Genomic DNA, 16,501 nt, shown 5'->3' with positions numbered 1-16,501 from the left:
TAAAATTAAATAAATGAATTTTATTAAATTTAAAAATAAGTTAAAAATGATGCATAAATGATATTTAAGATTCATTTAGAATAGCTTATAAACAACTATTTAATAAAAATTTATAAAATATGAGAAAAATATAAGACATAAATTTTATCTTAATTTATGTAAAATATGTTTATAAATTAATTCGCCTTAGAATTAATGAGACGTGGGTAATAAGTTATAAATTAATTCGCCTTAAAATTAATGAGGCGTGGGTAATAAGTTAAGAGTTGAACCCTTTGAATAATGATAATAATAGGCGGGAAATGTCGGCACGTGAAATGAATTTGGCAACAAGTGGGTATGCCCGCAAGGGGTCGCTGGGCGTTATGGCTTTGAAAGTGACAGTGAATGTTGTTTGGCTGATCGCTGAGCCATATACCCCAGCACATGGCCTCCCCATGAAAATGGCTTCTCTTTATTTTAAAAAAAAAAAAAAAAACAGAGAGAGAGAGAGAATTCCAACAACTTGTTTTTGGGAGAATGATGAATGAAAACCATGAAAATTACTAAATCTTGTATCAGGATTTGTTTCAACACTTTAATATATTTTGGTAATAATTAATTTGTAAATAACAACACATTTTGTCAAAGTACTGTGATGAATAAATTGTAGACGGTGGGCAGCGTCGGTCAGTGAAAGCGTTTTAGACTACTGCTCATCTTTTAATTCTTGAGAAAATTAATCTCTCAGTCTTTTAATTTTTTACTCACTTATAAATTAATCTCTTAATTATAACTCAATCCTTAAATTTTTGACTCGTATATAACTCAATCCCTTATTTTTTTTAATTTTGATATTACTATCATTTTCCTTCACAACTCGGTTTTGGCACCGTTTGGGTGACACCCCAAACCATGGTTTGGGGATCCAAACCATGGTTTGGGTGATAAGTCACCCAAACAACCCTCTAATTTGTCTAAACCGTGGTTTTGGCCAAAACCATGGTTTTGGCTTCAAAACCATGGTTTTGAAAAAAGCAAAATTTTTTGCTTTTGGAGAAAAAAGGGAGAGTGTGAGAGCCTATAGGATATATATCTTGTTATTTTTTTTTATAAACATATTTTTTTATAAACATATTTAATCTTATATTTAAAATATATATACATATTAATTATTTATTAATTATATATCTTATGTATTATTAATTATGTTAATAAAAAATATATTATTAACAATTTTATTCCTTCAAATTAAAATATATCATAAAATCTATTTTTCTGTAATTATCATATTAACTTATGTCTTTTTTTTAGTAATTTGTATATATAAAAAGTGATTCTGATAATAACTATCCAAACACTCTCACTTCTCAAAATCACTTTTTCATAACATTTATTCTTTCCAGAATCTATTCTCCCAGAATCTATTCTCCAGAATCACTTTTTCAAACCACGGTTTGGTTTCATCCAAACACACCCTTTATGTGGTAACATACTTTTCCAACTCAACTCCACTTGGTTGGTTTTATTGCATTAATGTATAAAATACTTTGGGATAATTATTTCATTAAAGAATAATACTCCTCCGGTCCTTAATATAGAACCCAATTCTTGAGTTGGTTTTGGTCCTAAATATAAGACCCATTTTTCATATTTATCAATTTTCTCTAAATTACCCCTATAGATATTCTCTCAATCATAGTCAAGTAGAAGAGAGAGGGGGTATTAAGAAAGATGATTATGGTGTTTTAGGAAAAATGTGTCACTTTTCTTATAATTAACTAATTTACCTAACTTCCTTAATCTAATCAAATTAGTTAAATGGGTCTTATATTAAGAACCGGAGGAATATAATAATATGACGTCCAGTCAAAGTGAAACAACAGTCCCTCATTTCCGATGACCGCAAGGGAAAAAAAAAATTGAAAAGGTTTTTTTAAATATTTATAAAAGCAAACACGTGCGTGTTTTGTGAGGCGTGGGGAATTCAATAAGAGATAAAAAATAACAAAAAGTAATTTTGACACAAACTCTTTTTTTTTTGAAAATATTAATTTACAAAAAATTAACACATTTTCCTATGTTGCATTACAACTTGTAAATAAATACTGCTCGTGATTTAAAAAAATAATGTAAGTTAGACTCTTACAATTTTATTAAAATTAGGACAGTCTCATAATTTATAAATTATTTACACACACATATATATTAATGGATGATATAATAAAGAAGATGATTTAAGAAGAGATTAAAATGAAATGATTAAATAAAGAAAAGGAGAGTAGTGGAATCTTAGTAAGGCACACTAAAAAGGGGGGAGAGGTGGGCATATCCATCAATGAGAAGGGAAGAAAAGAGAAATTTGTTTGGTTTGACATGAAAAGACAGCCTTCATTTTCATTTTCATTTCTTCTTCTTTCACATTTAAATGCCTTTTTTGACAATTTTTCTCTTTTCATTTCTTCTTCTTTTGTCCCCTCTCAGTTTTTTTTTTTATCCCATCTAGATTTGTCCTGTCATGAAAAATTTCAGAACGAACCCGTCCCGTCCCAATAAAACCGGAACCAGAACCGGCAAAACAGGTTGGCCTTGAACACTCTTATGTATGGCATTGGCCGCAAAAGGTAGCTGGGAGTTATGGGCTTTGAAAGTGACAGTGAATGTTGTTAGGCTGATTGCTGAGCCATGCACCCCAGTATAGGCCCCCGTGAAAATGGCTTCTCTTTATTCAAAAAAAGAGAGAGAAAATTCCAACAACTTATTTTTGAAAGAATGATGAATGAAAATCATGAAAATTACTAAATCTCATATCAAGATTTGTTTCAACACTTTAATATATTTTGATAATAATTAATTTGTAAATAACAACACATTTTTGTAAAAATACCTGATTTAATATTTTACAATTTTCACTGTTTTTGGCCATTTTCTCTTTACTTTTTTCCTAATTTAAACCCAAAAAAAAAAAACAGTAAAAAGACTAAGAAGCTTCGCCTGTATTATGTTGGTAGAATGGTAGTTGTGGAAAAATTATATCAGGCAACAATGGGGAACTGTGATGAATAATTATAGACGGTGGGCAGCGTCGGTCAGTAAAAGTGTTTTAGACTACTGTTTATATTTTAATTCTTGGGAAAATTAATCTCTTAGTCCCTTAATTTTTAACTCACTTATAACTCAATCCTTCAATTATAACCCAGTGCGACTCAGTCCCTGAATTTTTGACTCGTATATAACTCAGTCCCTTATCTTTTTTTAATTTTTACATTACTATCCTTTCCCTTCACAACTCGGTTATATGTGGTAGTAGGACTGCACAATAGACGGACCGGACCGGACCGGACCAGAGCCCAATCCGAAGTCTAGTCTGATTTTTTGGTCGGACTGGGTTTGATAGTCTGTGGTCTGGTCTGGTCCAGTGATGACCCGAGGTCGGGTTGGACTGGACTTGATCTACCAAACTGGTGGACTGGTCCAGGCAATCCAGTTGTCCAATTTTCTTTTTTTTTTAAAATTTTTTTCTTTATGAGAAATAAGATTTCAACAAGATAAGTACAATTAAGACAATAAAAAAATACCTATAATCATATGAAACTCGTCCTAAAATATTAAGACCTCATCATAAATACATAAAAACATCTAAAAACATTAAAAACAATTAAAGGCACCATCTAAATTACAAATTATTGAAAAATAAAAAATTCACCTAGACTGGACCGGACCAGTCTAGGTGATATGATCACTTGGTCCGAAACCCGGTCCAGCCCGACCAACTAGTCTGGTCTAGTCTAGTCTAATTCCATTATATAGTTAATTTGAACTGGATTGGACCGGACAAGACCATTTTGGGTTGGACTGGACTGGACTGGACCACCGGGTTTTTGCACACCCCTATGTGGTAGCATACTCTTCCAACTCAACTCCACCTGGTTTTTTTAAAAACAAAATTTAAACAAAAAAAAAGGGGGCTAGAGAGAACTGACGAGGGGGAAAAAGTTGCAAAGAGATTTACATCATCAAACCTAAGCTTGCCAGCGTCTGTCTTTGTGGTCTCTGAAAAACAAGACAATCACATTTGATAATATCCTTGTATGCATCAGATGGGGAACTGGTGCTTTAAATTAATTCCTTATTATCAATTTTTGCTGACATCAGTGCTTGTTAGTTCAATCGATGAACTAATGGGAAGGCCTGGGTTCTAATATAGCTTAAAATAATTGAAAGAAGGTGCCAAGGGGAAGAAGAATTGATGTATCACCGAAACCAATGCCAGAATGGAAGCAATGGTTGCATATTCGGCTAAACAAATTGAGAAGCCACTGTCAAAAATATGAGGAATGCCTTGAATTGGATGAGTTCGCCTTCTTCTTCCGCAGCTTGGGTGAGTCCGCCTTCATCACTATGTGAAGCTGTGAATCTTTAGGTTCATCTATGGGGACATGGCTGTCTTGTTTTTCAGAGACCACAAAGATAGGTGCTAGAAAACTGTGTCCGATGATGTGAATTTCTCTGCAACTTTCTTTTTCCCCTCGTTGATCCTCTGCAGCACCTTTTTTTGTTTAAATTTTGTTTAAAAACAAAAAAACCGGGTGGAGCCGAGTTGGAAGAGTGTGCTGCCACATAAAATAGAGTCGTGGAGGGAAAGGATCGTAATATGAACATTGAAAAGATAAGGAATTGAATTATATGCGGGTCAAAAGTTTAAGGATTGAGTTGTACTGAATCATAATTGAGGGATTAAGTTACAAATAAGTTAAAAGTTGAAGGATTAAAAGATTAATTTTCCCTTAACTCTTTTTATCTCAAGAAGAAAAATATAATCACAAATATTTTCCAACAAGTGAATGGCGTGGGTCTGGTATTATTTCCTACATCTTACAATTTGTTATTGTGTTACTTATTATGAGAATTTTTTATTATTAGACTCTTTTGTTGAAATTCCATAATAATTCTCATTATCTTTTATCTGATTTTTATGTAATTATATTTGCACCCCATGCGATGTATAATGTCAAATATTTTGCATTTTCCAAAAATTATTGGTTAAAATCTTAATTATTCTCAATAATTTAAGGGTGAAGTAGCACTTAACGCCCTAAAATTATTTTACAGGACATTCAACACCCTAATGTTTTAAAGGGTACAATTTTACCCCTCATTTTTTAAATTTGGAGCAATTTTAATCAGAGCTAACTTTGCATCGAACTCTGTTTAAAAACCTTGACACATGGCTTTTTTTTTGTTTGTTTTTGAAGACTTCCAGATAAGCATATTGACATGGCACCTAATAATAATGAAATTTCCAGATAAGCTTAGGTTTTTCAATCAGGAAAAAAAAACCCTTCAGTATTTCAACGTGTAAAGAAGAGTGGAGAAGCACCATGTAAATAGCAATCAAAGAGTAGAGACGCATCAAAATCAGGTGAGGAAATTCGTCTTCAAGCAGAAAGGAAAGATCGATTAAAAGATAAGAATGAATTTGTATTGGTTTTGTTTTCCTTCTATAGTTCCACTGAAGCGATAAAAAAAAAACAAATAGGGTTTACTAAAAAGGGTTTTTTATCCAGAAAATGGAAGGAGATGGGAATATAGAAGATGATGTGGAATGAGACGAAGATGATGTGGCATCTGATGTGTTGGTTGAAGATGACAGGAAGAAAAGAGCCCACCAGGTTGATGAAGACCATAGGTACAAGCAGCCACCAAGTTCCTGCGCGTTAGGGTTCCTGATCAAATTTCAAAGTTAAAAAATGCAAGTTAATAAATTTTTTAAAAAAGATTCAGACCAGCCATATTCATGTCATATGCTTACGTGGAAGTTTTCAAAAAAGAAAAAAGCTGTGTCAAGGTTTTTAAATGGAGTTTAATGCAAAGGTAGTCATAGTTAAAATTGTTACAAATTTAAAAAATGACGGGTAAAATTACATTTTTTAAGAGATTAGGATATTGAGTGCACCTGTAAAATAAGTTTAGTGTGCTGAACGCTACTTTACCCATAATTTTATATCTTTATAATTTTATGCTTGAGTGAACCATATATAATTGTAAACGCACGTCTTCATCTCAATGGATCAATCTGTACTTGGACTAGTAAATCTACATGGAGATGACGACATTCTTTTGTTGGGAGATCCTCTTCTGACAGCAATTTCTCCATTAAATCTGCTCATACGAAGCCATCGAAAAGATGAAATTAAATTGCAATTACAATTCCGAAATTTGGTGTAACATTTAGAGATAACCCACATGCGGATAGATTAAATCATTCATTTGGAAATCTGATTGGGACCAGCTTCAAATCAAGTACACCACAGTCGAAAGATATCTAGCGTCTGCCAAAGGATCGGACCTACCCGCTTGGTTGCAATTCTATCGATTCTATACCCTACAAATCCTTAGGGGGGGAACTATCCTAGAGTTCAACGGGCTTGGTTAAACACAGTGAACCATACCAAACTCAACTAATTGTCTATGTTTATAGGGTGTTCATGAGATGGACGGGACTCAGATGGTTCTCTTTTGGTCCAGTCCTGATAAACAGTAATAATATAGTATTTTTGTTCCGTGTTTCATCCCAGTCTTATTGAGAACAAGATGAGATGGATGTTCTATCACTTTTTCCCCCTTTCAAACTAGTATAAATTGGGTCTGAATTTTGGGTCTTTTCTTTTTTATGTGACATTGTTTATTTTTATTGGGCTTTTGAAAAATTAAAACACTTAAAAAACCTATTATACAAAAAGCCCAAATCACAAAAAAAAATCATGCCTTTGACGGTAAAAAAAAATAACTGAAAAAATGAACACTAATATTAATTTCATAAGTGGATTAATCTAGCCCATTCACAATGAGCACCTGCTCTCACTATCATCTAGCACTATCGAGAGGATTAAGAACCTCGTCATGAGGAATTGGAATGTTACCTTGGATCATGCCTTCAAAAAAGAGAACAGAATCATCTTGGTTTAAGATACAATAATTCTCAATAATCCCATGCATGAATCTATTTATACCACTTCCTGTCTTTAATATAAGATCTCGTTTGACTTTTATTTTGATCATAAATATAAGACATCGATCTACTTTGTTTATCATATTTATCTATCTTTTTCCAAAATAGTCCTTCTAATAATAGTAGTTCTAGTTAATGCACTTGATTATCAAGGATATTTTAGGGAAAACAACACTTATTTATTACAAATAACTAACTTAACTTATCTACTTAATCTCTTCAAATTAGTCAACTAGCTTTTATAATTAAGATCGGAGGTAGTGCTTAATAAGAAACACTTTTAGTTTTAGGCTCCGTTTGGTTGCCTGGAATTATTTTAATGGAAATAATAATAGAATATAAATTAATTGAGATTAAAAGTATCTTTGGAATGACTGAAACGTAATGAAAAAAATTATGTTGGCATTTTAATTAAATTGATTTTAAAATAGGAATAGATTAATCCTACCCTTTTCTCTTACCTACATTCTTCCTCTCTTCCATATTGTCCATCTAACCCGAAACATCATCAGAAATATAAAACAGAAAAACCAACAAGCAGTTCAAACAATAAATCATACAATTTGAAAATAACTAAATAAAAAACCATTGTTTTTTGTTTATCAACAAAGACCCAATAAGATATCATAAAATCATAAAATTAATGTTTAATAATAGTTCGCTTATTATAATTAGATGCAAAAGAATTTGGTTTCCAAAATTCCCATACAATGAATAACTCTATATAAGATCTTTAAAATATCCAAAAATAAATTATTACTTAAAAAGCTAAAACAAATCATCCCGTTGCCATCATACATTCATATAGATATATCATGATGAAAAATGGGAAATTCATAATTTTTAGTTATACTAATAAATTAGGTTTTTATAATATTAGATAATTTAGGTTCTAAACCTTATATTTGAAATTAATAATTAATAAATTTTATATACTAAATTTTGATAGGTATTAATATATATTTTTTGATATTTTTATTATACAAATAATATTACTGCAGGCTTGCACCTAGCCGCATGGTTCATGTCTTTAGGGCCCGTTTGGTACGCTGGAATTGGAGCAGGTGGATATGGAAATGGAATTCAATTCCATCACAAAATTTGTTTGGTACAAAAAGAAGCCATGGAAATGGGCTCCATGTGGAAGCCAAATTGATGGAATTGGCTTCCATCACACAACTAATGGAATTGTAAACAATTCCATGGAATTCTCCTTCTACCCCTCTCTATCATCTCCTTCTACAAAACATTCACCCTCCTTGTTTTTGCTGGTGAATGATGATGGCAGCAGCCACCTTCGGCAACGGTGACGGCTGCCAGATGCAAGCAACGCCTACTTTCTGCCCTTCAAGCTTCTGCCATGATGATGGTTAACGATCCGGTGGCTTCGATCTTGTCTGCTGCCGCCCTCATCTCCTTCCCTCACGCTTGATGGCCACCCTCGGTGGTGTAAAAGTTTCTAGATCTACATAATCCAGGACTGGAAACTTGTTAAAGCCTTCGACTTTTTCTTTCAGTGTCTCAAATCTACCTCCTTTCAATTTGCATCTAACTACTTGCCGGCGAAGATGAGCCTCAAGTTTTTCACGAAGATTTGCTCATTAAGAACCAAATATTTTGGTTCTATTTCTGCATATTCAATTCAATAGATTCTATGGTCATAGAAGCCTTTTGCTTCTGATGCATAAGAAAGGAATATAGAGGCGCCTTTCAACTTCTTCTTCCATTCGAATATTGGCATTTTTTTTTGGTTCCGCTTTATTTTCAGATCTGGTTCTCAACTGATTGTGGTGGCTAACGGCGGCGTTAGCGGCTGGGGTTGAAGTTGAGGTAGGTTGTTGTACCGTTAGGTCCTTAAGATTGAAAAATATATCAAGGGCAGTATAGTCTTTTAATACAAAAGGTACTCATTTTAATTAAAAAATTATATATCATTTCCATGCCATACCAAACACACTTTTAAACCCCATTTCCATATATATTTCTATTTCCATATCCATCTCCATTTCCATTTCCACCAAAACTAATTCCAGCGTACCAAATGAGCCATTAGTCTTATTTAAAAATGATAGATTAGGAAGGTGCTTGGGAACCTAGAAAAGTACTCTTAAAAAGTATTTTTTCGTAAAATAAGACAGACTTCTTTATATATTTACTTCATATACTGTAAAAATATTTTTAAAACGATGGTTTGGATGGATTTTCATACTCAATACATTAAATCATTTTTTTATTTTTGACATGGAAACAGATGATCAAATTGGCAACAAAATAGGAATTCGGGGGTATTTTTGACCGAACAAAAAGTAGGGGTGTCCTTTAGTGAGAGTGATGGGCCGCGGATTCACCAATTTCTCTCTCCTTTTTACTTTCTCGGAGAATTGTCTCGTATCGCCTAGAGTGGGGGGAGTGAACGCCGAAGCTGGAGGGAGACGATGAGTATCAGAAAGTTAAGTGCTGAAGAGTCTCTGACGCTGTACTCTCTGCTGAAATCGGAGCAGCGTCCACTGGACGATGTCATCGCTGACTTCAACTCTAAGATCTCTCGCCAACACCATTTCACTGTCTGCTCAAATATCGTTTGGCTCTTGGAGGCAAGTCAATCTAATCCCTCATCTTTTCTGTTCCTCCTCTTTTTTCGTACACGGGCATATGATTGAGTTGATTGAGTTCTGGCCCTTAGAATTTTAGGGTTGCTTGCCGATTTATGGAGGGAATGGTAATGGATTGGGTTTCGGGAGGTTTTTGCCGTCTTGAATTTGACGATGTCACAATCTTTTAGCTGAACTGCATAGCTAAGAATTCTTTATCTATGGGAATAGGAGTTTTTCATGTCCCAATGATATCATGTGAGTTCTTTAACAGATATGGGACTTGTTTTGTTCATATGCATGGTGCTCCATTCAGATGCGGCTGTGCTGGCCGAGGCCTTTGTGACATGGAATGATTTAAACCATTTTATTATCTACTTCTTATCAGGATGCCCTGTTTCTACTTTCTTTCCACATGTTAATAACATTTATATCCCTTTTGTTTAAAGACAGTCAAATGTAGATTCTTGCATCTAAGTTCTTAAAGACATGCATCCACTTACCCAAATGCATCAGTTTCTTTATTATTAAAGTTTTCTTGGTTTCTCCATTTTGGTTTCTGGGGGTCATGCTCATTACCATATTCATGTGTGAAGACAGTTGCTCCTTGACGAGAAAAAGAATCCATATGGCGCATCCTAAATATATCATGCTTGGTCATCTTGTTTTTCTCAACGGCTTATCAAAATTTGATAGTTCCGTAGTTCATTCAATTACCGTATTACCTCGTAACTAAATATATCATTATCATTAACATTCTTTATTATTGTTGTTGTTTATTACTTCTTAATTCCTCAGCTATTATGTGGCCATAGTAGAGTATGACTTGTTTGAATCTCTGATGGACAGGACAAGAAGATTCTTAAATCCACTGAGCGCTTGGTTGCTTTTGCCATCCTCCATCAAGTGTACTCGTCACAGAAACCTGCTTCAAACCCCTTCATAAACTTAATCGTAAAGGTGCAGCTTTTTTTCTTTTACTACATCCTAAGTTGTTTATTATCTTTCTCCTATCATTAATGGAGTGAGAAAACTAGTTTTACCTCATGTCTTCTCTTGCCTCCAAGGTCAGATTTTTTATTCCCTGTTAGTCTTTAACTAAGCCAACCAACTCTTCTGTTAGATAATATTTAGCAACAAAATTAGATACAGAATGCTGAAAGAGACTTTGATAGATATTGAACCCGAAAATTAGTTTTTTGGTTAATCGAATATCATTGCACTCCATCTATTTTACCTCACCTGACTTAAATAAGGCCTTATAATCGAAATTACTCACAAGATGAAATTTATTATCGGATTGTCATTATGAAGCTGTTTTAACTCATCATACATTCATGTTATCCTTGTTTAAGTAATTGAAGGTCCTTTTGAAAAATCACCCTCATATATTGTATGGCAAGCTACAGACAGAATGTTTTGAAATGGATATAATGCTTATGACTCTAACTTATTTCATGTCTCATTAATTTAAGTTCAATAATGCTGTTGGGCTTTGCTGAAGGGCATGCCACTGTATATTTTGAACTTTCTTGATATTATCTTTCAGCTGGTTATGATTATGGGTAATGAACGACTAAGTAGAAGCCATTCTGCTGATCAATCAGCTATCATTAATACTAATTAGCTGGGTATACATAAAAACACTGCCCATCTGGTGTGACAATACTTTTAAGCTGGGTTTTAAGGTTTATCATTTCGTAATCTTTTAGTGTTAAGAAATAAATACTGCTATAGCATGCATGAAAATAGAAGCACGAGTACGGTGTGCATACTAGGGAAGTAATAAATTTATGTTAGTTTGGTTGTTGATTATTACTTAATGCTCCCATACCATAAGACCTTTTATGCCTATGCATTCCTTGAAAGTCCCCTTAGTGATTTTAGATCATGAATTCTCTGTTAGATGAGATGTTATCTAATGGCTCTTGATGCCTTCCATTAAGGCTTATGTAATCATGGCCATAAAACAACGTCACATGGAGTTTGAGCTGCATTTGATTTGGTTATTTTATCATCTGTGTTGAGTTCTTTGCTTGTATTTCTTTTGATTTGATTCGTTATGTAACTGCTGACATAAATATCATTTTAATCAAACAGGCCGCCTGTGATGATGCAGCTGAAAAATTTGAAAGGGCATTTATTCTCGAGCTGCTAGGCCTTGATAGCTCAAACAATAGCAGAGAGGTTATCTTGAGTGAATTTTTATATCTTCACTAGTAATAATTGTCATGTTTTACGTTCTTGATAATGGGTTACCCTCTATAATGCATGTCTGGCATGCTGCGGTGTTAGATCCTCTGGTTGATTTACTATTTTTATTTGTTCTTTTTATTGTGAATCTAATTCGTTATAGGTAAATGCATACATGGCATCATGTGTTTGTTTTGTTGCTTTTAGTTGCTTCCTTCTTTCTTGGGAGATGGTTTAAGTTTGCAATTTCTGATGTCTTTTTACCTTGGCTGGAGGATTGCAGTTTCTTAAGCAGTCTGCGGCAGATTATGTGAAAGGATTTGATCAGTCGTTGCATGTAAGCTACATATGGATCAATAGATATTTCAACTTTAAAAGCTAAACCTGCTTTCTGAGGTAGACATTTTGATTTTTTTTTTTTTTTAAAAATAATTATTGTTCCCTGTGATTCCAGGTTTTCCCACAATTAGATCAGTTGCAGCAGCAGTTTTCTGTTAAAGAGCACCCTGAACAATATAAGTGCTTATTTAAAGATAATTCTGTCAAAAATGCAGTCCCAGATCCTGATATACCACATGGTTGTGATGCAAACTCACCAGAGTATGGCTTTATATATTGGAGTGCAACCTTTTTTCCCTTTTGTTTTCTTGATAACGGAAATTCTGATGAGATAAAGATAACAGAAGATTTGAGTATAAGAAATTCTCAGACAAAGGCAACAAAAGCAGTTTGAAAACAAAGCTACGGATGAGAGCCATCCATTCTATATGAACATAAAGAAACTGAATGCCTTAAAAAGACCATATGCAGAGCACCAAAAACAAGACAGAAAAGCAAATCTATTCTAAAGGCAAAGAAACACCCTTGGAGATGTGGGGCATATTCCTCCCTAGCTGATAAACCTGAAAATCCCATAGACGGCCCATTGCCTCAGACTTTTGCTATCCTTCTTGTTACCAGACCCTTTAAAATTAATTTGTAATCCAGTGTAAACCCTAATTCTCATAATTTCATGTGTTGCATATTACATTAAGCTCTTACTGTAGGTTTGATATACAACCTGGAACGAAAGCTAAATTTGGATCTGGAGATAAAGATGAGGCAGTATCTGGGCTGCTGTCAAATCTATCACTGGAAGGGTTGAGTCCTCACTGGATCAGGCCTCGTCCACCCCGACTACCAGTACAGGATGGAGAGGTACTGATTCGAATATATAAGATCTAATTTAAAGAGATTAATAGATAAACTACTTATGCTTGGAAAATATTTTCTTCAGCTAGTTTGGCTCAACCCCCATGACAATCATGAACTTCAATGGGACTATGGTATGTGTGTTGATACTAGCAGAGGGGCAGCTGTAAGGGACTTAATTGCAAAGGCTCTGAAAGGGGCACTTGCGCCAGCACAGCAAGAGGTGATTACTATTTTCCTTGATAATGAATGATGCAAGTTTTAACATCAGAACCTCAGTAATGCTACTATGCTAATCGGTGCTTATGATGCACCTGCAAATTATTTGCTTATGTTGGACACAAGTGGCATTCTGACTTCTAAATTTGTATATGCCACTTTGATTAAATAGTGATTTCATGAATTTGCTCAACTTTTGCTAAGACTAACAATACTGTATCTGTGGACCCTGGACGAGGAGAAAGATCAATTTCTGATCACTCTGGACATTTTTAGCTGCTCGGATCATTTGAGTTGTGCCAGAGAAAAAAATTAGGGTTTACTTGAATGACCTAACGTGATTGTAGTTTCTACAACTTGCATCACGACTATGTGAAAAATGATACCTGTTTCTTAATCTGTATGAGTTCAACTGTTTGACGAAGAATCAGATGCTTGTGCTTTTGTTACACAGCAAGTTCTGGTGGAGCTGGCAAATGACCCCAAGCTTGTATATCACTGTGGGCTGACACCCAGAAAGTTGCCAGTAAGTGTTCCTGTAATCACTCTGGCAAATCATGACACTTGCTAGGTCTTTATGTTTTATTCTCGTTACTTTTATCAGGAATTGGTGGAGAACAATCCCCTTATTGCGGTTGAAGTTCTAACTAAGTTGATAAATTCTCCAGAAATTGCAGAGTAAGCATCTAGATGTTCATTGATATACTACCTACTTGCTTTCTCTTATGCGATGAATCTCCCAATCTCATTTGTTTTCTTTATTTTGGCTTGCCTATTTGTGTGTACAGATACTTCACAGTACTTGTGAATATGGACATGAGTCTTCATTCTATGGAAGTCGTGAACAGGCTTACAACAGCAGTTGAACTTCCTGCTGAGTTCATTCACATGTACATAACTAATTGTATATCATCCTGTGTGAACATCAAGGTGCCTCCGTGAACTTTTCATTTTCTGCAAAACCTAAGCACTGATTTTGCACAAAAAATATAGTCCGTATGCTGAGTCTGACATACTGATATGCTAGCTTTGGGTAACTGGAATCCCGCTATATTCTTAAATATTGTAGGTCTTTTTAAGATATGAGACTGGTTTAATGGCATCCCATTTCGCTTACAAGTTTTGCAGTTTTAGTTTGTTTTTGTGTATCCACGGGAGTTATGTTCATAGAGAGATGCACGCTCAAAATTCTTTCACCCCCCCCCCCTATCTCTGCACTTTGCATGTGTCTTGTGGGCAGGGTGCGGCCTATTAAATGTTGCATGATTTCTGCACTTGTGCCGTGGCACTAATAGGCATTTAAAATCTACTGTTTCTCTCAGGATAAGTACATGCAGAACAGGCTCGTGAGACTTGTATGCGTTTTTCTACAGAGCCTTATTCGAAATGACATTATTAATGGTAAGTTTATTCAGATTTACAGAAAACTGTTGTCATCATAGCAATTCGAGTATAAATGTTATATGGCATTAATTGGTATTGGCTTGTGTTAGTGTTAGTGGAAGCTACTAAGAAAAAGAAGTATAGGGAATTTTGTTGCATAGACTTGCAACCCTAGTGGTTTATAAACATGGGATGAGGAAGATGCACGTTTGTGAATGATTCGAATAGAATAGTGATTTTATTATACTCTGTGCCTGTATAGCACTCACCTAGCAGGCCTGGGTGCTCACTTTCTTGACTGCCTCAAATTCTCGTTGACTGAAGTAAATATTAGCAATTGTTACTTTGCGTATTGATTCAACATTTAGAATGGTTCTTCGAACACATTAGGGAATAGAATTGGCACTTCGGTGACTAAAACCTGTAGATGGCGTAATCTATTTTCTAATATCTGACTGCTGGAAAGGGGAAGAGTTGCTGTGTCTGACAAGCTGTCTAGGCAAAAAATTTTGTAAATAGAAAATGTGAAGTATATTAAAGTTTGTTGGAAGCCCCAAAGAGAAGACAAAGAATCAATATATCAATTTATGTTCACAAGTCATAAAGAGCAGGGCCCACCCCAGATGCTTTGCAAAGCGTGATATTTACAGTCCAGTTGATTGAAAATAATTATTGAAGTTCTTGTTGGCATATAATAAAATTGCTCAGTCTCCTCTTCCCAATTTAAATTCCCAAACAAGAGGGAGGGCTTTCTCTTCCCTCCTTTCTCTACCCAGACATGTGACTTCGTGCAAGCATAGAACTCCTTGCTGTATTGTTAATCAGCGAGCATACATTCCAGTAAATCTTTCTAAGTACAGATAAGTTGCTAACAAATCGTTGGACTATTATTGATTTGGTTGGTGAGACAATATGCTCAACCAATGTTTCTTTCAAAGTACACGTGATGGAGCACATATGAAGAGGGAGTTTTGAACCGGAAGAGATTATCTTCTAGGTGAGATCTTAGAATACTAGTGTTATAATAAAGAAACTTTACGACAAAAACGAACTTTATCCTACGTGGGGTGGGCTACATATTTCACATTAGACCAGTGTGCTTCATCGACTACCCAATCTTTTAAGTATACAATGGAGAGACTAAATAAAGAACTTTGATTAATGCGTTTTATTCTGTTGATTCATTCTTCATATTTTAATAAACAAAGCATTCATTTGCAATTTGCCTGAAGTAGTAGGTTGATGTCCTGAAATCCTTGGTTAAATTATTTTGTTTGCTTTTCTCAAGTTCTTTGCCATGTGAGCTTTTTATGCATTTTCTTCTTTATTTAAATCAGGTTTTGAAAATTATTGCATTGAGGCACGTTACTGACTTGAGAAATGATCCCATCTTGCAGTGAAAGATCTTTTCATTGAAGTTCAAGCCTTCTGCATTGAGTTCTCAAGGATCAGAGAGGCAGCTGCATTATTCAGGCTTCTTAAATCCTTGGAATCAGTTGACCAAAAAAAATCCTTGGAATCATGATTTGTGACCCCTCAAATCTTCAATTTTCCCTTTCCGGTTGTAGATAAAGTATGTATATCATTCGGACTTAGCTTTTTAGCGCTGGGTTCCCATTTTCAGTGACGGACAATAAAGATTGCAGTTGAGACTGTTGACTTCCTCATCCATATGTCTAATTAATAGGGAGTTAGGAAAAGTGGAATTTCATATTTGGGCCTTTTTTTCTTTAAAGCTATTAGGTTAGAGGCATTTTTTCCCCCCCATTAACAAGCCATTGAGTATTCAATATTTAGATTTGAACCGTGTTAGGTCACAATTCAGACTAGAAATTTATAGAGGGTGTCGAGTCTTTTACGTCAGAATCAACTGGTGGTACTGTTGCTTCTAAGGTCAGCTGCATTAATTTTTTATTTTAAAACTTTTATTTGA

General features: G+C 34.6%; 1 protein-coding gene across 2 annotated transcripts; it reads left to right on the top strand.

Annotated features, from left to right (window-relative positions):
* Nucleotides 1–9,355: 9,355 nt before the first annotated feature.
* Nucleotides 9,356–16,237, top strand: LOC114731179 (CCR4-NOT transcription complex subunit 11). Of its 2 annotated transcripts, none has more exons than XR_003738899.1 (12): nt 9,356–9,585; nt 10,432–10,542; nt 11,683–11,769; nt 12,059–12,112; nt 12,230–12,375; nt 12,822–12,972; nt 13,052–13,189; nt 13,640–13,711; nt 13,790–13,863; nt 13,974–14,075; nt 14,508–14,586; nt 15,966–16,237. XR_003738899.1 is itself a non-coding variant. In XM_028918305.1 (12 exons), the coding sequence occupies exons 1-12, from the start codon at nt 9,427–9,429 to the stop codon at nt 16,091–16,093; spliced, it is 1,341 nt and encodes a 446-aa protein (XP_028774138.1). In that variant the 5' UTR covers nt 9,358–9,426; the 3' UTR covers nt 16,094–16,156. The 2 variants fall into 2 exon arrangements, 1 of the variants encoding a protein (XP_028774138.1); XM_028918305.1 differs by having other exon boundaries at nt 9,358–9,585; nt 13,974–14,115; nt 15,966–16,156.
* The last annotated feature ends 264 nt before the right edge of the window (nt 16,238–16,501 follow it).

This window comes from Neltuma alba, unplaced genomic scaffold, assembly GCF_004799145.2.
Source record: "Neltuma alba isolate B1F8T4 unplaced genomic scaffold, ASM479914v2 tig00002523_pilon, whole genome shotgun sequence".
In the NCBI taxonomy this organism is placed as follows: Eukaryota; Viridiplantae; Streptophyta; class Magnoliopsida; order Fabales; family Fabaceae; genus Neltuma; species Neltuma alba.
The sequence above is the reverse complement of the archived record's forward strand: the minus strand, read 5'-3'. Positions and strand labels throughout refer to the sequence as shown.

Excerpts from the sequence above, each read along its gene's own strand:
- LOC114731179 (XM_028918305.1), top strand. The coding sequence starts at position 9,427 with ATGAGTATCAGAAAGTTAAGTGCTGAAGAGTCTCTGACGCTGTACTCT. Across the intron at positions 12,113-12,229 it reads GATTTGATCAGTCGTTGCAT|GTTTTCCCACAATTAGATCA; the intron begins GTAAGCTACATA and ends CTGTGATTCCAG. Across the intron at positions 13,712-13,789 it reads TGACACCCAGAAAGTTGCCA|GAATTGGTGGAGAACAATCC; the intron begins GTAAGTGTTCCT and ends TACTTTTATCAG.